At 43.5% G+C, this 22,995-nt stretch overlaps 1 protein-coding gene across 9 annotated transcripts in view; it reads left to right on the plus strand.

Annotated features, from left to right (window-relative positions):
• KMT2C (lysine methyltransferase 2C) overlaps positions 1-22,995 on the plus strand; it is a 1,736,691-nt gene that overhangs the window by 365,637 nt on the left and 1,348,059 nt on the right. For all 9 annotated transcript variants that reach the window (XM_085632007.1, XM_085632012.1, XM_085632004.1 and 6 more), the window contains exons 7-9: positions 8,210-8,372; positions 12,686-12,857; positions 15,721-15,835. In XM_085632007.1, coding sequence (XP_085488133.1) covers positions 8,210-8,372; positions 12,686-12,857; positions 15,721-15,835 — 450 coding nt within the window. The remainder of the gene's footprint in view (positions 1-8,209; positions 8,373-12,685; positions 12,858-15,720; positions 15,836-22,995) is intronic.

The following is a 22,995-nucleotide window of genomic DNA, read 5'->3' on the forward strand; positions in this document are numbered from 1 at the left end:
ACAACATCTTTCACTTTAACCAACACACTAGCTGCCTCTACAGCTTCCTACCATTCATATCTGTCCAAGGCATGCTGTCTCACCTACATGACCACCGACCCTTCATCGATTGCATTGCGGTTATTGATTGATAACCATGATAGATAACCGGCAGTCTGTTTTTTAGCCCCAGGTAGGTAATCGGCTTAAAAATGAACTCTACTACCCTTTCCATCTACCTACTAACGCAACGTGTGGTTCCTTCACTTCTGTTGCGTGAAAGATGTAGATGCGAGGCAGATGATTACTTCTGGCTTCAAACAATATTCCCCATAAGAAAACAAAGTAAATTGCAGATGGCACATGTACACTCAAAGAATAGTTTGCATCCGCTACCTCAAAGAAATGTGTGCTGAAACAATCACCACAATCTACTAGAACGAATACTGCACCAAAGCTTCTCATACTGGCATAAACTGTCAGCACAGTATTCTTACACACATTGAAATGGCCTTGCATATGCAACTTGGTTATTTCATGCTTTATGACAGCAAACGCTTCTTGAAAACCTTTAGTCCACACACATTCTCCTCTATTTTTCACAAACTTGTAGTACTCTTCAGCTACCTCCAGGAATTAGTGTATTTGGTATGTCTTCCGATCAATTCTTAAAAGATGTCACTTGGGACTAATGCCATCACCTGAGATCATATGTCATAAGAAGTACACATTACAAACCCAGAACTGGCATTTTCACCTTTGACTGTAATGCCACAACTCTTCAATTTCTGCAACACCAGCATCAAAGCCATGTCCTGCTGCTCTCGGTTTTTCCAATACACATGTATATAATTCTGGAATATAATGACATGATCTGCGTGCTACAAGATCTTTCTCATGAGAACCTAGACCAGAAAGCATCACTGTCAAGGCATAGGCCTGGAAAGGTGTTCCAAAGGATGTCAGTGGCCTTGGCTCCTCTTGCAGCATCACCCGGTGGCATGCAGATGACAGATCAATTACACTAAACGTTTGGCCATCTCCTAGAGTAGCCATGGCTACAGAAGTGTTTGATAAGGGTTGCCTATTCGCATCCTGAGTTCGAAGTTGATAAACATACCTAACTTCTCTTCAAAAATCTTTGGCTACTTCTTGAAACTGTCCTCTTCCTCCCATTATTGTGCCACCATCATAACTTGCTCGGGGGGGGCGGGGCTTTGAGATTTAATGTAATGCTTATGTTGCATTGATGCCTCAAGTCATGGAGATTAACCCCTCTGTTTGTATTGTACATAAGACTCTGTGCCCTTGAACTTGATCTTTATAGGGGAAAATCTAACTACATTGGTTCTACCCCCGACCACTCGGGATTGAGGTCTGGTTACTGTGAGGAGCTGTATTGACACCATAACCTCTCTCTCAAATTTGATCTGATTTGAACTGTACTCTATCTTCAAGTAATTCTTTCATCACAACACCTTCCTCTTTGAATGTTTTAGACACATGAGCAGAATGTTTAGGTCTAGTACAGTTCCTGCATAGAGAAATCTTTCCAGAACATATTCCACTGTTCTCATCCAGTAAGGCTTCCACACTTGTAACACTTAAACTTGTTCTCTACTGCATTTATTTCCTTATCTAGAAAAGTACCACTTGAATGGTGTGAAATTATCTTCCCGACCAGTTTTTTTTCACCCTAGCAGCTTCTGCCACACCATTATCTACTGCCTTCATCTGTTTAATTGAAACCATGTTCGTTTCCATTTTTTCTGCAATGGCAGTTGCCTATTTGAGAACAGGATTTTTTTGACAATAACTTCTCCTGCCCACTGTGCAGTGCACCAGCTCGCCATGAACTAGTCAGTCAGCACAACAAACTCACATGTCCTGTCCGTTTTCCTTAATGATGCCACATAATTGCCCATTCTTTTAGTATTCCCTTGGTGTCTCGTTAAAAACTTCTGCCTTTCCGAAACAATGTTGATAGAGTCCCAAAGCGCCATTCCAGCATTTTTACCAACACCGCATAAACGCATTCACCTTCTGCATTCTTCAAGACTCGTGCACATGTGTATATATGTAGGTGTGTGTGTGTCTGTGTCTGTGTGTGTGTGTGTGTGTGTCTGTGTATATAAATGTATATATCTTATTTATTCCTAAATTTTGTTCAATACACATTGTCTCTTTGCTGGAGAAATCTTTTTGTCACTAATGGCTGTTAGATAAGTATCAACACCTTTTCCAGCGCTTCTATGGAAGTAATAGTTCCCAGCCTCCGAAATAAATGCAGGTGGCTGGGACATACTTGATGCTGCCACTACAAACTTTCCATGGGGACAGGGGAAAAAAAAGACGGCAATTAACTATCACCACTAACTAATATAGCAAACTAAACTAATGAACTTAAATAGTTCTTTGGTATCCAAACTGCAATGATATAAGCTTTATTTAGTAAGTTGAGAGAGTCCGTTTTAGTATCGGGCAAAAGCTGCCACCCTGCTAAAAGTGCACTTCCTTTGACTGTAGAACTCAAAGCCACAACAAAATATTTAACAATGAAGGCGCAGACGGATTAAATTAACGCCTCAATCCAACATTGCAAGGTGGCTTCTCACATGAGGTCACAGCATCCGCACTAAGCAATGCTTAGGCTGCAAGGAGGAGCACGGCGTGAAGTCCTCTATGTGAACATTATCAACAACTTTGGAATCATTGCACTCTGAACTTTAGTATGATCTGTCGCTGTGTACTTAAGACAGCCAGCAGTAAATAGAAATTCACTCATGTTAAAATGATAGTGATCTCCACCCCTCCTTTCGCAATGGTCAATGCGATTATAAAAATAGAAAAAACTCAATCTACATGAGCATCCACAGTATCACAATGTTGTTGGTGACCGCTCATAACCTCCTTGTGGTGATCTCCTCCTTTTTACAATTCTATTACAATTTCCTCATCTAAATGCGATCCTTTAAAAAAGCAGCTAATCTCTAACTAGTGTCTACAATAATCATAACTTAGTAGCAGCTAAAAACACCGTACCTCGTGATAGTCTCTGCATTTCTTCACAGTTGTACTACAGTGTAGTAGAACACATATCTTTTAGAATTAGGATGGTGGTATCCGTTGGTCCAGCCTGGTTAGTAGCTTCATAGCTTGATGGTGCTCTAGGCTCGTTTCCTGCCCAAGCCAGCTACTCATCGCCGCATGTTGAGCACTGTCCCTTCCAAGAAGACAGGTTCCACAGTTCATATGGATCATTTAGTAAATACTTTATTGGTACACTAAGAAACCATCAAGGACCAGGCCGGGCAGCTGCTTCTCTCACCTGATACAGAGCTCCCTCTTTCTCATCATTCTACTTTCAATGTGAGCTCAATGGATATTAAGCGCATGCATAGCATATGCACAACACACCTCTCCCCTGTTGAACAAACATGACCAATAATACTTATGATGATAAACTACCCAGTGAAATCAGTAGAGATCTTTATATATAAATAAAAAAACCTGCCGTCACGTAAGTTTTCCTCCTGGATTTTCCTGATGATGTTCGCTTGTGTAACATGACGAGTAGTGCAGTCAGCCAGCGACATAAAATATTATTTTGTGTTGCTTGCTTTATTGAAAGTTTAAAAAGGTCTGACATGAAGTAAGGAGGTTGTGAGTTATTAGGCAAGCGGTAATGGGCATCCATCACAGTGGACTGCTCCTAGAGCAGCTTGAAGTGTTTGTTCCCTGTCAGACCTCGAATATTGTGATGGATCAGCTCACTCATCTGGTGGAGCCGAAAGGTCATCATGCTAGAAAGGCAGGTAGGGCCAAGAACGCGAGACACCACATGCAAAGAGCTGTACTCCACATCTTTTCATTATTTTTTCCTGTACTCGTTTTCTGCAGGAATATTGACAGTTCTTTTATTCAGCCTGGCACAAAATGTCAACCTTATTAAAGCACCAGGGGGTGAGTTAGTAATCATTCGCTCTGCTTCAGTTCTCGTTTTTAATTGGAATACTTTTAGTTTGTGGTCTTTTGCGTTTAGAATGAGGTATGTATAGGCTTTTTTTCTTTTTTAAATGCTGGAAGGTACTGATTGTGATGTTAACATTGGCGATATATAGTAACTTTTATAGTTGGGGAATGCATATATTGTTTGTTAGAACTGGGGTCACCAATCCAGACGTGGTAGCTTGGCGCGAGGTAGGAAGGCACCCGAAGGCAATGTGTAAAGCGGTTGTGCAGCACTCACTCACCGGGACTCACTGACGCGCACACAATGAAGGACACCACACCAAGTTGTTTGGTAAAAACAAGAGTCTTTATCTATTTCAAATCAGGGTGAATCAACTCATTTCAGGAATAATGCGGGTACTTAGCAAGGCAGCAGTAAACTCATCTGGGTAACTACATCCGATAATCATAGAGCAACAACCATTTCATTCAGTTACATAAATCAGTGAATAGCAGGGCAACAACTAATTCATTTAGATGAACCAGGCACAAATACTTTGAAGTAAACAGCACCACAAGCAGTTCACTATAGCCCCAACACAGGTGCAACTTCCTTTAGGGGAATAATGCGGGGGGAACTCAGGGCAGCAAACAATTCAGTCGGGTAACCCGTGCAGGCAATTTCAGGGTCACAGTTATTTCCTTCAAATGACCAATATAGGTAACTTCAGGGTAACAGCTGTCTCATTCAAATAACCCTAGTGTGAGTGACCCTCCATACACTCTCCTGGGAAGTCTTATCTCCACTCTAGCTCCAGCACAGATGCACATTCATTTAGGAGCCTCAGAGCGTGCATGTGACCTAAAATCACCCAGGCAGAGAGGGAATCAACGCAACCTTCCTGAGCTATTACCCATCCGGGTGACACACTTCTGGGGGCCTCTCCAATGAGGCAACACATAGGGTGCATGAGCTCGGGTTCTTTCAGGCCAGAATCCCCTAGGGCCCCCTCGTGGTGAAAGGGAGAGGCCTCCTCACAGTTCCAGGCTGCACCCTCTCACCGGGGACAGTCGGGGCAGCCCACGTTAGTTCTGGCCAACAGGGCGTCGGTGCTCCGGGCCTTCCGGGAGCCAATGGAATTGCGGCGTTCTGGGGGCCAGGCGCGGGGCCAATCAGATGGCGGCTGTCAGGGGGGCGCGGCTGCAGGAACCAATGGGGCTGCGCCTACCTTCCAACGTGGGCGATGACGTCCGCCGCAAGGGAACACTCCCAGGCCTCGCGCCCGGCGGCCCTCCCAGGCTCTGGGGGCCACAGCGGGGACCTTCAGCGGCGCCGGGGCCGCGGCGCTTCTCCAGGACCCAGCGCTTTCTGGCGGAGGCCCAGCTAGCAGCGGTGAGTCGCCCCCACACGCGCTTCTCCCGATGGCGCGGGGGGGGACAGATGATCTGGGGCCCAGGGCGCGAGCTGCGGCAGCACCGGGCATCGTGCTCCAGTCCTGGCCACCGCGCTTCCTGGCACTTGTGCTCAGAGGATATGCCAGGCAGGGGTACAGCAGTAATCCAGCGAGGTTTGAGCACAAGGGCGCCTAGAGGCTACACGGCGCTTGGGGTAGTATGGGGAAAATTACTCCTCCTGGGGCACAGTCCGGGCAGTGCAGCGCTAGGGGGCCACAGCACTTGAAGCACAGCGAGGGATTGATCCAGCGCTTGGGGCACACGGCGCTTAAAGCACAGCGCGCCACAGCAGACGGCTTTTCTCTCAGGGGCCCAGTTCCGGCAGCACAGTGCTTGGGGATCACATCGCTTTACCTGCAGTTCGTGGAGGGCCCACAGCGACCGTCCAGGTCAGCACTCGTCTTAGGGGGAAAGGAGATGGCAGGTCCCCCTAGTAGGCTTATTAGAGGGGGAATAGGGGGTTGAGTTGGCAGGCATCAGAGGCAGGGTGGGTTCCTGCGGCACACTGGAGATGGTCCCCTGGGTTGCCCCCTCACCAGGCAAGATAAGCAGGCAGGCATCAGAGGCAGGGTGGGTTCCTGCTGCACACTGGAGATGGTCCCCTGGGTTGCCCCCTCACCAGGCAAGATCAGCAGGCAGGCAGAGTCCCTCATCTAACTTGGGTACAGCAGGGCCTAGACTCAGTCAGTCCCAGTAGTGTAGGTTTCTCCCCTAGGCCCAACCACCTACGCTCCGGCAGAGGTTCCCCCAGGTCCAGTGGTGCCCCAACTGACTAGTCAGGTGTCCCTCCTTTCCTCTTATACCCCCAGGTCAGGTGACCCTCCTGCAAAGGCGGCAAAGCATAATCCCTCCCAGGGCTGGAAGGTTCCTGGAGCTTCCACATAATAGTCTATCTGACAAAAAGGCGGGATGGAAAAAGATACTGTATCAGAATGTCCCAGCCTGCTCCTAACCACTAGTGTGTGTATGCAATGGCCACTCCGCAGTAGCAGGGGCCTGTGGCACCCATGTTGTTAGGAGAGAGCACCTGCACCTCAGAACTGTTTAGCAGTGGTAAGGCGCCCAGAGACCTAGGGCCAACAAAAAGATGGCGGAAAAAATGAGGCAACAAGGGCAACAAAAAAACGGGTAGACCACCCTAGATCTGACAGTTCTAACATTGTTTAAGATGTTTACAGTTTTCATTTCAAATAAGAAGATGGCCTAGATGTGGCACTACTAGTTGAATAGTGTTTTGAGTATCTGGTATACTTGGCTTTTATGGGGTCTGAACTCCCAAGATAGTGTGTTATTGTTTAAGACCTATTCACCTACCACATCTTCAAGAGGCCACACTATAAATGGCAAGTGTCTCAAATAGCTGATTTAACAGCTCCGATACAAGTATTGGCAGGAGGAATGTTTTCTCAAACACTGTTCTGGTTATATACTTTAAAATGAGTCTGTTGAAGGGAACAGTCGTATTTATGTAGAATAATCCAAGTAATCCAGGTGCTAGCAAAGCTTTTAAAATCGCTCTACATGCCTTTAGAGCTGCCGTTTGTCTACAAGAGAAGATTTTGCGCACAATATATTTTATTTGCTAGTACTAATGTTCATCTGATCCATTGATGGCAGAGTAGTAGTAATGTTTGGGGACTCAATATAAAAGCAAGATTCTTTCAGGGTAGCTCTTTTAAAAATATAATGCTTACTACTTTATCTATTCAAGCCAGGCAGCCCACTATTGGGCCTTCTGACCAAATTCACAGAACAGCACAACAGACACAGCATTAGATTCCGTGTTCCTTTACACTGGTGACACTTAAACATTAAAGTTTAATTTGAATGCTGTGTTTATTCCAAGGACCAGAATTCCTGTCCACACCATTGGTTTTGAATGCTTATTGCCAGAACTTCTCACCCTGATATTGATGACAATGCGATGTACTAACAATATAGCAAGATTATCAGTATATGCTTGGGTTGTAAAATTAGCGGATTTTAGAGCATCCTAACATCGCTTACACTCACAACTTTAGGAGTCATTGAGGTATAGCTTGATGACTTTGAAATTGCTTTTTAGTGTAGAGCGCATTGGTGAACACGGAGGGGTGTTCACAATGTGATCTAGGTGCACCATGTTGGCACATTAATAAAGTTGCTTTTAGTGGCATTCCTGGCTCAAATGAGTAGAATGTGAAAGTGACAATGTACTGTAAAGGCAACAGAACATTAATATCAATTAATATTTAGTGCATTGCAGCTTTTATCTTATGGGCACCACCGGTCACCCTGCGGTGTCCTCTACAGTATAGCTTCAGTTCCGTCATTGGCTCATTACTTTCTACTTTATACAGTAGGAAAAGATGTGTGGCAGGTAGGTGACTACCTTTTGTACAGTGAGTTACCAATTAATTCAATCTATATAAACTGCTTTCAAATAACTGTTGCGCGCATGTCCTGCAAATATTGCAATGAAATAAAACTTGCGTCTTGAGAAAATTCAGTGCTACATACATTCAGTTAAAGCTGGATGTGTGCACAAGGTCTGCTGAGTTAATGGTGGTTGTTCCAAATGGATTTAAAAACCACTTGTTTTCAGTTGATTTTTGATAGTATCGTTTTTGTCTCATATTTTATAGAATGCATATAAATCACACTAATGAATAGTAAGTCAAAGTAACACAAACCTATAGTAATGTATTGTTTATGTAGTTCTCTCTGCATGGCCCTACAAATGATTGTCTTAACATTTAAATCGGTATATAAAAGTCTGTGTGTAAGAACCCTGTATCTTGTCCCTCTGTTAAACATGCAATTCTTTTTTGCATTGTGTTTTTAGCGTTGTGCGTATTGTAAGCACCTTGGAGCCACTATTCGGTGTTGTGGTGAGAAATGCCTGCATACTTACCATTACCCATGTGCAGCTGGAGCTGGTACCTTCCAGGATTTCAGTCATTTTTCCCTTCTTTGTCCCGAACACATTGACCAGGCTCCTGAAAGATGTAAGTAGGCTGTCATTTTTGTGCATGTTTTATGTGATTGATCATCTTCTACAACCCACTTCTTTTTAAGAGGATGCATTTCCTTCGTTTTCCATTAATTCAATTACTTCTAAAAGCTAGTGTGTGCCTAAGACTGAACACTGATAAGCTGGATCCCAGTATTTGGAACAACTTAAACACATTATTCCTGACGTGGAGGGCTGTCTAATGTCTAATTTGATTAAGGCGTCTCTTTGTGATCAGCTTGTTCAGCCTACTAATTCTTTTCAACCAGATCATAACCGTGCACTTGTTAGAAACAGAACTATTTTTGTTCTTGCTTACCTACGTCTGAGGTTTACACCCACATTTGTCTGACAAACGTGGATTCAATGGTATAGTTTGCACTGCCCCTTGGAGGCCGACTTCTTCTGGCAATTTGTGTACAGTATCAATTAAATAAATAAAAATGCAATTACAAAAGCAGACTTAGCGTGTCATAGTGGCGGTTGGGCAGGGAATCGAATTACCTTCGACCTAGCCAAATTAGACCGGGATCTATGCATCTCACTCGTTTTTTTTAACCTAGTTCTCAACATAATTTTAGGCAGAAACAAGATAATGTGTGGGAACTTTTGAGTTAATAGTTTTCTAAAAGGTATGTAGGCATGTCTCATTCTAATTCTTGTCAGTAATTTTAGAAAGTTGCTACAAAGGCTTGCTATGGCATAGTAGGATGTCCTGACCTAGATGGCAGGAGCTTTAAAAAAGGGATAACATTATATATTGATAAACAAGAAAATGTATATTGCATATTTATGAGCTTAAAGTAATTGTGTGATTGTATAGATTGCTTCAAGTTATGTTCTTACATTGTCGCATTGGCAGTTCACCATTTGATCTGTTCCATGTGCAGAGAAAATCCTGTTGAGGTCCGATGTATTGGTGTAGTGGTGATGTTTTGCGGCACCAGGAAAGTTGAGAAGAGGATGTGTGCTTCTGCAGTCCTGTCAAACTTATTTACTTACTCAGTGTTACTGAAATCTGGCATATGCAGCTAGGAAATCATTTGTTTATCAGTACAAAATCATACTGGCAGATGCATAAAATGTTTCTTAATATTAGATGAGGGTTGAGCATGAAGACCAAAAGATGACCTTTAACTGCTTTAGTACTTTTTTCTAAATGCTAACATTTATAGCCTGGCACAATTCGGGGGCACCTCTGTTAAGCCACTGTTGGTTAGCAGGTGTTGAGAGCTATTTGGTGATGTATACACACTGGTGATCCACTTAGTAGCAGCTGTAAACATACACATGTAAGTACCTCTGAGGATGGCGAGAAGAACAGCCTCTATTGTGAAACTGATCATACCTCATTTGATCATGATGTGACACTATGCAAAGCTGTGGGTAATGCTCTAGATTGCCAACTTGCCACAGACACACTCATTTCTGACAGAATGAGTGGTGAAAAACCTAATAAATCTGGAGAGTTTTACTCGATTTATATGGGTTTACTTTGGCAGCTACTAATGAACTGCCATTTTATCTCAATCACTGTAGGTCAGGCCAGACATGCTAGTTCGTGGTCCATTGAAAATCCGAATGAGAACAAGTAGGGTGATTTTAGGAAATGTTCTGTCACCTATAATTACTTTCAAGGTGAATGGTCAGTAGGGAAGTTGGCTGGTTTCTTCTGTGCTATGGGTTTAATCCTCTTGAATGTTGAATTCTCCATTAGATTGAAAAAAAACCTGCATGTAATGTTTCTATGGCCATGCTATGTGAACTTAAGAAAATCATGGGTAATTCACGTTCTGAATGCGGCACTTTTTGTACCATCAAATCATTGTTTGCCTATCCACAACATACTCCATGAAAGCTTGATATGCAGATGCAACATACTTATGAAGTGATGTTACATTTGTTCCTTAAAATCTGTTCTTAAAATGTGTTCCTAAAATTATTTAACGGAATAATGAGAAACTACCTTGAGAACTTCCGGAACATATCAGCTAGAGTACCCTGCATAAAGAGTTAACTTAAGTGGGAAAGTAATTGCATTTAATAGTTAAGTTTAAAGTCTAGTGCTTAATGTCTATAAAGCATATGGTAAATGTTTTCAGATATATTTATCAAATGTGTATATTTTGTGGGCTTGGCAAATGAATTAGTTCTGAATCTTAGAAGTCACTTTGACGTTTAAATAGTTTATGCCCTTGTGTCAGATTGTTTGGGCTGTGCAAACTAGTTAAACTTTTCCACTTGTTCTGCTACCAAAGCCAGTGTCAAGTAAGGATTCAGAAATGTTAGAACTGTCTAACACCACCAAGATTATTACATCCCCTGAGATGGCCTTTGATTTATAAGGAGCAAATGTATATTCTTCAAGGGAGTTGAGCACGGTTCTTGAGCCTTTAATAGAATTGGGAAAAAGACCGATGTTTCCGAATTTTTGGTGAGAGGAACAGACCGGTGGGGAGGTCGAGAACATGGCATCAGAAAGGAATTAGAGGTGTTAATATACATATTTTTAAATGTATTGGTCTGTTATAACCAAGCCCACTGGAAGTATTTCATTCAGCAGCGTTTTCCGCATAATTATGAATTTGAAGCACTTATCACATAAGCCATCATCTTCTGAATAGCTTGCAGATTTTTAACAAGAATAGTTTCAAGCTCAAATGGATCAAGAGTTACTAAAAATGTGGCTATGCATTGGCAGGCCTTTTGTCACAGAGTGACAGGTCAGCTTTCTTTTGCTTAATGCTGATTTTCGGTGTTAAAATGAAGTTCACCCTCTGCCCAGATAGTGTAAACATTGTGAAAATGACTAAATATTGACGTAATATTGCAAAACAAAATGTGCTGCATTGCGGCATATAACTTAGTTAACCCTTCTGCATATTTGTGTTCCTTCCTATGGGATAATTCCAGTGCCCATGTTTATAAGCTATAGATAGGCCATAAACAACGCATGAAATTCTACACACTATTTGGAAAAAGAAATATTTATTCAATGCCACCTCTAATGCAAATATGAATGTACTAGAAGTACACCAGATTGAAGTGTATCTTAAGAAGGGCTTCCCAACTGTAAAGAAATTCATAGGCTTTTTGCTTCTATAAATCTAATTCTACTAAAATCGTTATGCAGCTTACCTTAAGTTCCTAAAAATATCAAAGTTACTTGCTAGGATGTATTGTTTTCTCTTTTCATGGCCTACCAACCTGCTATATGGATTGTGCAACTACATTTTGGATCACAGCCGTTGTGGATACTAAAAGTATCAGAGCAGATTCATATTTGCAAACTTTGTTTAAAACAAACGCTGTGTTTTTGTCAGAAATGTTACCACATCTACAGACTGCATGCAGCCTCATATTTTAGGCCACTTAGTGGTGTAAAACCAGCTCATTCGTAAGTACAAGGTTCTCAATTTTGAATACTATTATCAGCAGAGTTGAGACTGTCTTTAGTTGGTGGCCATTGATCCGTTTTTCCTAGGCTTCCATGACCAATAGCTAGTTATTCTTGGTAAACATTTGTAAAGGTTTAGTTAAATGGTCAGTAGTCTTCCAGGTGTAAGCACAGTGTATGTCACACAAAATATTGTTTACATGAGTAAACCATGGGTTTCTAGGATTTTCCGTCCAGGACATGACATCTGTCTACTGTTAATGAACAAAACAAATCCTGGGGACAGTTGAGGACAAATTAAAAGCCTTGCTAAAGCTCCCAGGCACGTGTTACCAAATGGAAACCTAGTAATGCAACAGTAGAAAAGTCAAACAAATCACACAAGAATCGTTTCAGATGTATGTACATGAAATCTCGAAGAGTGAACTGCATCAGCTTAAAAGTGGCATAATTATCAGTCCGGTAAAATGCAAAAGAATGTAAACGAAAAAATAAATTAACACTACTTGAAGCAGCACATAAGTCTAATTTCTGTGCAATACCTTAGTGTCCTCAAGATGAAAGATATGCCTCATTACCGTACATAAATAAAACTGGAGTGTAGTAGGCTGGGCTGCAGTAGGTATACCTAGGTACATTTTAGCTAGCACAAACTTGTGATATTGATGTGTTGTCATTGGATTCCCCTGATCGAGTGCCCTTATTGTACCTCTCTGTTCATTTCCATCCAAAACAGTTGCCTCGACCTATGCCCCTCCGTGTTTAGCTGATGGCTGAGTTTACTGCTGCTGTTTCCACAACAAATGTGCGACATGAAAGTGCAAATGATTGATGGAAGCTGAAAATCACTGTCTGTTAATGCATTTTTGTGCTATTAATGAGACTTATTGCACATTTGTAATCAATTTCAGCAAAGGAAGATGCAAACTGTGCTGTATGCGACAGCTTTGGGGATCTCTCAGACCAGCTATTTTGTACTACCTGTGGCCAGCATTACCACGGGATGTGCCTGGATGTTGCAGTAACACCTTTAAAACGAGCAGGCTGGCAGTGTCCAGACTGTAAAGTGTGCCAGAACTGCAAGTAAGTTAGCAAAAGGTTGTTTCTTTGTTTTTAGTATATTTTCATACTTTTCCTATAGATTACTTTTGTTGCCTTTATACAACGTCCAAATGTTTCTGTTAAAATGTAGACACGTGCACATCCTGCCACCAGCACAGACTCCCATTTTTCACTTAAGTTCTCATTATGCTTCGTATGTTAAACTTTAAATCCATAAAAACTTGACCAACACAAATTGGTGTATCTGTACTTGGATGAGGGTCCTACGCTCTTTATGTTTTGTGAATCGGCAAGGTGAGGATCTTGAACTCTTTTAGGAATAATGTGATTGTTCATCCTCCATTGATCTGATATCTTTTGCTGCGGTTTCATCAGTTCTTAAAATGTGTTAGCTAGGCAAGTATAGCATTCTTAGTCAGCGATAAATTCCTACTCTGCCCTCCTGCCAGATCTCATAACCATTATCTCATTATAACCTACTTCTCAGTCTTTGCCTTTAGTAAGCGCCACATCTTTTGGAAGAGAATCTTGCTGCTATACTTGCTGCTATGGAGGAACATTAAAAAGATTGACAAAGAGGTGGTATGGCCCTGTGGCCGTTTCCGTTTTCTGACCCATTTACGAGATCCTATGCTAGCCTTTCCAGTGCATGGATATGCAACTGGCTGCATGGACACAACAAAGCCAGACCAAAGAAGAAAAGTGAAAATCAAATAACCCCTTGCAAAGTTAACCAAAAAGTTCAAGTTTCAGAAGGGGGTACAGTCTTTGGCTTTCCCACTGCTTCATGATTTGAAAGTGAGGACCTCCTTTCTGTGTGGATTGTCTCTTTTGGCTTCTACCAAGGAATATGGGTGGCAATAGCTTTTTGTCTTGGCACTTAACTAAGCGTTGTGTGTTTTTGTTAGTAGTAATGGGTGCTTTTAAAACTGAATTATGAGCTGATAAATATGTAGGACCGTCATTCCACCCTGTGTTCTCCAGTCTGTCTCCATTCAGCAAATGCATTTTTTTCTTGTCTATTAATCTAAGCAATGAGACCTCTTAAGCCCGAAAACGACGCATCTCTTTTGATTTTTTTATTTAATAACTTCTAATAATAATAATTAAAAAGGAAATGACACCTGGCTACAGTTATGGCTTATTCCCCCTACTATTTTTCCTACTGGAAGGAGTGTCAGAATACACAGTCACTGTGCGTTGCAGAGTTTAGTTCGTTTTCGAATGTAGAATAGGCCATGTGTGTTTATTATGTTCTCTGCCTTGCTTTTAAGGGCGTAAATAACCTGATTTGGCACACCAGTCACAACTATCAGGATTCTTGAGGATTTTTTTTTTCAAAAGCACATTGTGGTGTTAGGGTACCTAGGTGATGAGGTTCTCAATTCCAGCATCCATGAAATGATTGCTTATTGCTTGCACAGTATAAGCTATAAATGTTCTTAACATGGCTGCAGTTTGAGTTTTATTAACTAGTGGGCTTTGTCGCTACACATATAGGGTAGCATGCTATGTAAAGGATCTTGGGAACTGAAGTATTGCATGACATTTGCTTTTTAGCATATGGGGTAGCAATTTATGTAAAGGATCTTGGAAGCTGAAGTATTGTATGACATTTGCTTTTTAGCATTAGTGTTGTTTTTGTACAATCATTTCCCCCACATCTGAGATAGAGTGGCATACTATTATGACTAATTGTGTAATTTCCTAGAAAGAGGCTGGTTACATGTTTTATACTCCCAGGCCTGTCCAAATTTTGAAAATGTAAATCTTGGTTTGGAAATAAAAATGATTTTGATAAGTTTAACATGCCAACTAAGACGGTAAAGGAGAGGTAGCGTACAGTATATAAAAATAAATCCACTAATTGAGGGTTTTGAGCATTGTGTGCTTGTAACTATGACTTTAGAACAATATATAATGATAGTTTCAGTGTTGGTAAATGGTGCAGACTCTTACCACAGGATGTGTTCAGTTTATAGTCCGGATCATTTGGATTACTTTGGAATTATGTGTAAGATCTTATTTGAAAGGTATACTTCTTGAGAAAGATATCCTGTATTAAAATTCTTTAACACATGATCTCAGAACAGTTTTACAAGCAGATAGAAAATGCTGTACACATTTTTAACCTATTTTCCTAATTTTATGCCGTTTGTTCAGTTTTTTTTACATTTAGTTTTAAAAGTTGGAAGATGTGTAGCAAGTGTTTCAGTTTCATATGCAAATTTTTTTTGTTTTATTTTGAGGTTCTATCTGTTTTGTCAGTTTGTTACGTGATCTAGCATCTGGGTGGGACTAATCAGTTATATGGTGTTACATATAAGTAACTTTTTCTTTCTTGAGAGTTGCTTCACGGTTTTCCTATTTCTTTCACTGATGAAGTACACGTATGTGGAAACTTTAAAATTGCTGGAAGAATTGTCAACTACAACCTTGGTGCAAAGCACAAAATATAGTGATTGAAGAAGGTGAAACTTTTTGGTGTGATTTATGAACCATTTGAATGAAACGTTTGTCTTTAATTTTATCTTATTTTTCCTTTACCTGCTTGAACAAAGAACAATCACAGATTCTGGGTATTGCTGCAAATGCTGCGTGCAATGTCATTAAAGAATAAGCTAATCACGGTAGTGTGAAATTTCTTAGCATTAAATATTAAATGAGAGATGGTGTGGTTTTGTCATTTTAACTCCGGATTACCTTTTCCAGTTAGAGTTTTTCCTTTGAGGATATGACCCACCCTGGTCTTTCTCACATTCAGAGTGGACATCTGTGAAAGAAGTACATCATGTGTCCCCAAAGAAACAATCATACACTGAAACATCAGTTAAAACGGTTGAATTATGTAGGTGAATTTTGAAACGGTATTGTTTTATTTTAGGCAATCTGGAGAAGATAACATGATGTTGGTGTGTGACACATGCGATAAGGGGTATCATACCTTTTGTTTACAACCGATTATGGACTCCGTACCAACAAATGGCTGGAAATGTAAGGTAAGCTGGTGTTCGCTGTAATGTGGTCATCTCTTTTATTACAGCCTCTTCCTTGACATTTTTAGTATTTACTTTAAGAGTTGTAAAAATATTTGCTGTTTGTTTTTTGCTTTTGTTATTCGTAGATGTCAGCTGGTTCCTAAATTTCGTTGTTAAAGATGGAAAGCTGTTTTCTGTTGTCACAGTGAAACTAGAAAGCTCCTGTTCGGGGCATGTGAGCTGTAGATCGCATGCTTTGCATACGCCTGCCATCTAGTGTTGGGTCCGGATGTTTGCAAGTTGTTTTTGTCTTTGAAGAAGTCTTTCCAGTCACTAGGGACAGTGACTACTCCTTTCGGTGATAGTGCGCATTGTCATCGACTCCATTGTTAGATTGTTTATTTTTCTGCCATCGAGTTCGGCCGTGTATTGTTTCACTCCGGTTCTGAATCGTTTCTCTGGTTCCTCTCGGTGCGTAATCCACTCTACTCTAGATGGTATTGTTTCAAACGCGTTTCCCACTTCTTTGCGTTTCGATTTGGTCAACGCAATCTCTATTTCCAAACGGAAAGGTTTGTGGGCGGCCTTCGGGCCTAACCGCGTTGGTCCGGCTCTTCTCGAATTGACCGGACTCCATTTAAATTCTGCCCTCTGTGCCACGTCACATTCCTGCATACCGATTTGCACCAGATGTGTAACTTGTGCTTTTATCCAGAGCACAGAGAACAAGACTGCGACGCATGGAACTCTTTCGATCCAAGAAAACTCTCCCGAGATCGTTGGGCTCGATGTCGGGAGATGCAGCGCCAGCATTTCAACAACACGCTGGATATCTTCGGCGAAGACTCCGAGCATGATGAACCCGAGCTCACAGCGCCCAAGGAAGAATGAGACTTCGAAGTGTCTGATTCTGGTTCAGAGTTGGAGATAGACCTCAACATCAACGATGTGCCGCAGGGACAGGATGACATGAGTACAGAAAAACCCTTGCGCCATCCACCCAGCCCTCACAAATCTAGGGCCTCAGCACCACCTTTGCCTTCTGGCCAAGGTCGGGAATGAGACAATGTTTCTGACTCTTCACCTCATGGCTCGGCACCAAAACATACTGTCTAGCCTTCCGGCTTGGGACCGAGTCGGCCTAAAGCCTCTTCGGAGCCAAAACCTTCAGTTTCCAAGCACAAAGTCTTATCGGAGCCGAAACCTTCGACACCGAAAAACAATCTTTGGTCACTCCATCTTGGCTCCAAAATCTTCGGTAACGGAAACTAAAGAAGCCCCAGTCAGTACCTTTCGATCCAAAAATAGACATTGTTCCATCCAAACCAGATCCAAAGCAAAAGAAACTCTATATTAATCCTGACACTGGACATATTCATGCCAAGACACCATCCAAGCACAAGCTTTCTGATGATGATAGTCATTCTAAAATCCCTTTGAAAAAGAAAAATGTTAGTACAAGCCCTTTTTTCATCCACTACCATCACCTCTTTCTCCTCCCTCCTCCCCAATTTTACATCCTTTACATATTACACCTCATCACTCTCCATTATCTCCCCATGGAGGAGACGATACGGATGAGGGAGACACACTTACCAGGGGATCCATGGACTGATTATGCATTTGACCCTCCAATGGATAATGATCCTGACCTTTACCCTGCCAAGCCATCTGCACCTGATGGCAATTTCTCTTATCAAGAACTCATTGCCAGGGCTACACAATACCATGGGGTGGAGCTCCACAAAGAATCCTTAGACGAGGACTTTCTATTTGAGACTTTAGGTTCCACACACAGGTCGCGCCACACACTCCCTATGCTCAAAGGTATGATGAGGCACGCAGACGAAATTTTTAAAGACCGAGGACGTGCCCGAGGCACTCTTAGAGTCGACAAGAAATATAAACCTTCCCCAATGTTTATTAAATGCCAGTTACCCCTTGACTCTTTAGCAATATCTAATGCTCGTAAGCGAGCTTATTCTCAAACTTCGGGGGATGTTGCTCTCCCAGATTGAGTCAAAACTCATTGATGCTTGTGGCAAACGCATAGCTGCACAAGCGGCCAATCACTAGCGCATTGCTAACTGGCAGGGCATTCTAGCCTGATACGATAGAGCGCACTGGGATGAAATGGAGCAATTACTACAATTTCTCCCAGAGGAGAATCAAGCCAAAGCTCAAGATTTAGTCCAGGAAGGTAAATGAATTTCCAACTCTTCCATAAGGTGTGCTGTAGATGCTGCTGACACCACAGCTAGGGAAATAAATACTAGCGTTTTACTCAGGAGGCATGCCTGGTTACGGATTTCTGGGTTTAAACCTGAAGTTCAACAAGTAATTTTAAATCCACCTTTTGATAACATCTTTTTGGTCCTGAAGCTTATCAAGTGCTAGAAAAAATGAAAAAGTACACTGAAGTTGGCAAGTCTATGGGAGCTCTTCAGTCTCCTTCAGAGGTTCCTTTTGATGCTTCTTTTGTTTTTTTTTTACTGGTGAGGGTCCAAGCCAACAACCTCAGATCAAAACACTTTCTCTTACAAGGGTAACAAACAGTTCTAAAGGTAGGGGTAAAAACACCACACCCTGTAACTCCCCTTCCCCTAATAAGCAGCGACATCCCCCCGCTTCCCTCCGATTATTCCACACCTGTGGGAATCTATAACAACCGACAAATGGGTACTTGGAATTATACAGCATGGTTATTGCCTGGAGCTTACCACCAATGCTCCAAATATTCTACCTCGTTTTCACAAACTGTCACCAGACCATCTGCTAGTGCTCGAGGAAGAGGTGCAATCTTTCTTACTAAAAGGAGCTATAGAACCAGTTCCACTTCAGTATCAAGGTTGAGGAGTCTATTCTCTCTACACTCATCCCCAAAAAGGACAGGCCACTAAGATCTATTCTAGATCTGAGAGAGTTGAACCGATACATACTGTCAGAGCACTTGCACATGGTGACCCTTCAACAGGTACTTCCTCTTCTACAGCAAGGCGATTTTAGGTCTACTCTAGACTTAAAAGATGCATATTGTTACATTCCAATTCATCCAGCTAATCTCAAATACCTCAGATTTGTGATAGCCGGCAGGCATTACCAGTTCAAAGTACTTCCGTTTGGAGTCACCACTGCTCCCAGAGTATCTACCAAATGTCTAGCAGTAGTAGCTGGTCTTCTCAGAAGACAATGTATTCATGTCTTCCCCTACCTAGACGACTGGCTCATCAAAGCCAGCACTTACCAAACCTGTCTGCAACACACTCGGACAACAATACACTTACTTCATCAGTTTGGCTTCATCATCAATGCACAAAAGTCTTAACTGTGTCCTGCACAGATGCAGTCTTATCTAGGAGCTGCTGTTAACACTCTAAAAGCTCTAGCCTCTCCCAATGCAGCCAGAATTCACAAGATTCAGTCCTTGGTACTACAGTTTCAGCCCAACCAAACAGTACCAGCCAGAGTTTTCATGCAACTGCTGGGTGTTAGACCTGGCACCTTGGCGTGAGTTTCCCTTCCACTTTTGATGGTGTGCCTCGATTGTTTTTCTGGTGTTGTCCGCTCAGGGCGCTGCGCCACGGCTAATCCGTGCCGCAACGCAAGTGCTCCCTAAGATAAAGTGTTCATCATTGGTATACATGATTGATTTATTGGATTCACTGTCAGTCCCCAGTAAAGTGCACCCGGAGTGCCAGGGCTTGTGAATGCCAAGGCCGCTAGTGGGCTGCAGCGCTGGTTGCGCCACCCACACCAGCGGCCAGGTAAAATGTGTCCTGGGTCTGCCACTGCCGACCCCGCGTGCAGTCCCGTACTGTCACGCTAGCTGGGCAAGTGCACACACTTGCCAGCCCCCAGAACCTTCCCTTAGCCTCATGTTAGTCACCCCTATGGTAGGCCCGCGGGCAGGGTGCGTTGTAGGTGTAAGGTAGGACAGGCCCTGGTTGTGAGGCCTGTCCTAATAGTGAATCACCGCCATCTTCGTGGCTCACTATTGCAAGGCTACCTGCTCCCCTTAGGCCAGATGAGCTGCTGGAATTATTACATCCTATAATCCCAGCAGGCTCAGGGAACATGGTAGAGAGATATGTTTAGTATGCCTGAACTCGGAATGATAAAATACTTCTTGTAGTCGAATTTATTTTACTATCCTGGGTTTGTAAATACTACTTTTTAGAAAGTCCGTATTTACTCGCTTAACCATCTCAGCCCGCCACTGCTGTGCGTGTATCTGACTGTCTGGGCTATGTGAGTGACAGGGCTGGGGGGATGACAGGTAGCGAATGGCAGGAGAGCACCTTGGTGGGAGGTGGGGGTGCCCCTTGGACTCTGAATAGGGCAGTGCTCCACCACCACAAAGCTGGCTCCGCCCCCTGGGGAGCGACTGATGACTCAGCCTGCACCTGGCCCCGGACGGGCGAAGCGCTGTCCACAAGGTGATCCTGAAAGTACTTGTCCCCTGAATGCCGGCTCCACCTCCTGTGGAGCGGCTGATGTGCCTGCCCCTCACGCTGAAAGCAGAAGTCAGAGTACCCCCAACAAAGTGCTCAGGACTGAGATCGACTATGCGAAGGCCCCCCTGGCCTGAAAGAACAAAAGAAATGTGGTATAAAAGTAGGAGCCCTGCTCCTTGCAAATCAGAATCCTGTTTACCACAAAGGACCTCTGCCCGACTAGAAGGAGAAGACGACGCTGGAAGGACTGGCCTGCTGCTTGCCTTGCTGAGAGAGGAGAGGAAAAAGACTTGCTGAAAAGACTTTGCTACTTTGTGCTTGAACATTCTCCAAGGGCTTGATCTGAGCTTGCCCCCTGAACTGAACCCCAGGACTAGTGGGTTCTCTGTGCTTTTGCTCGTCCTCCAAGTCGAGCCGTGTGTGCATCCCGCTGGAAAGAGACTGCGCCCCTCATCGCCCCCTCCTAGGGCCGTGACACTCAGTAGCTTGCCTGCCTTTACCCCGTGAGAGCCCTGCTCCGTCCGGAGCCGCTCTCTGTCCCCGGGCTAGGTTGCCTGCACCCCTGTCATTGCCTGCCACTGGAGTGCGCTGAACGCGCTGTCACCCCTCCCGCCGGAATCCGTCCGACGACTGTGATCTACGCCGGGTCAACCAGCTGCACTGACCGTGCCCTGTGACCCCGCTTCGCTATCTCCGGACATCTCAGGCCACGCCGCCCCCGCTGTGGAGACCCCCCTGCACCGCCGTGCTAAGGGTCACTGGCCGCGCCTGCCTGCTGCATACACCCGCTGATTGAGGATCCAAAGACACTACCCCGAAGCCGAGAGTCGCTCCGATCTGGGTAACTCTCTCCTCGCAACAGTGCTACAGGAATTCCAGTATCGGGCTCGGGGCCCGCACGCCTTACTTCCCCGTTAAGCCTCACCGCACGCCCGTCTCACTGCCGCTGCCCGGGAGCCACCAGGAGGAGCTGTGCACGGCGCGCGCGCGCCCACGACCGATGTGTGAGCCGCGGTAGGCCGGAACGTAAGTCAAAGACTGGAATCTCCCAAGTGACATTGAAAAGAGACTAAAGAAGCATCCGCTTAAAGAACCGTTTACCTGCTTGATAATCTGGTGGCATAGAAACAACGTTACTGGTCTTGTGATAAATCTGCATAACTATTTTTATATAAAGAACCGTATTTTCACATACCTAAGCCTGGTGTCCGTTTCTGGGGGGGGGATTAATGTATTTACTGTGTGTGTGATTATAATTGCTTAACCAACAACGCCTGGAGAATCGCCTTGGCTGCTCACGCCACGCACCTAGAGGGTGAGCAAGGGTCATTCCCAAGGGGTTATCCTTTGCCCTGACGTGGAGGAGAGGGTCACTGCTTGACACAAGGACATCCTTGCGCCAATCAGAGATCCCCGTCTCTAACACTGGGAATGACGGCAACTTGCATCGCAGTTGTGGCTCATGCAAGGCTTCACATGCATCCTCTACAAGAATGTCTTGCAAGTCAGTGGCATCAAAGGGTCAATTAACCGATCTAGTGTTGGTAAGCGGCTGCACCCATCGCTCTCTGCAGTGGTGGAGCCCACAAAAGGGCGGCTGTTCATAGACCCTATTCCACAGACTGTGCTAACAGACGCATCTCTCACCGGTTGGGGTGTCCATCTTCAACATTATACTATCCAGGGTCTGTGGAACGACAATCACAAAAGTCTCCACATCAACTACCTAGAACTTCTGGCAGTGTTCCTAGCACTCAAAGCTTTTCAGACTCACATTATAGGCAAAACTGTACTAGTCCGCACAGACAACATGACAGCAATGTACTATGTACAAAAAGGAGGGTCACACACTCTCCAACTGTCACGCCGCTCACAGAACATTTGGAACTAGGCAATTCATCACAACATCTATCTCCTAGCAAAACACCTTGCATTAGTAAACAGCCAGATTGCCTACCTCCTCAGCAGACGGAGGCAGCAAGTTCACGATTGGGAACTTAATCTCCAACGTCTTCACCCTTACTTCCAATACTGGGGATTTCAATGCAAAATACCTAAACTTTGCATCCAGTTTCCCACACCCTCTAACAAAGGGCAATGCCCTATGGATGATTTGGTCAGGGATATTTGCCTACGCTTTTCCGCCTCTCCCACTACTTCCGTTGCTGGTTCGAAGCTCAGACAAACATCCCTTACACTGTTCTTAGTAGCCCCCACATGGGCTCTTCAACCTTGGTACACCACCCTGTTAGAGCGGTCAGTGGTTCCACATCAAAAGCTACATCTTACCTCCAGACTCCTCACTCAGAGCCATGGAGAAATCAGACATCCAAATCCCAAGTAGCTCAACCTAGTTGTTTGGCTCCTGAAGTCATAGTTTAGTTATTTAAATCTACCACCACAATGTATGACTATTCTGAAAGGAGCAAGAAAGCCTACTACCAGAGCGGGCTTTGCAGCAAAATGGAAAAGATGTGTTATCTATTGTAATAACAACAAAATCAAGTCTCTAGACGCCTCTATACAAAATATTGTCTGTTACCTGTTGCATTTACAGCAAACAGGATTAACTTACACGTCTATTTGTTTGCACCTTGCAGCAGTGGCTGCCTATTTGCAAAACAGACCTCTCTTTTCAAAATTCTGGTAATCAAAGCTTTCCATTGAAGGTTTGAAAAGGGTAATACCACCAAGAGTTCCACCTGCACCAGTGTGGAATTTTAATAT

The sequence above is a fragment of the Triturus cristatus genome, chromosome 10 (assembly GCF_964204655.1).
Source record: "Triturus cristatus chromosome 10, aTriCri1.1, whole genome shotgun sequence".
Taxonomy (NCBI): Eukaryota; Metazoa; Chordata; class Amphibia; order Caudata; family Salamandridae; genus Triturus; species Triturus cristatus.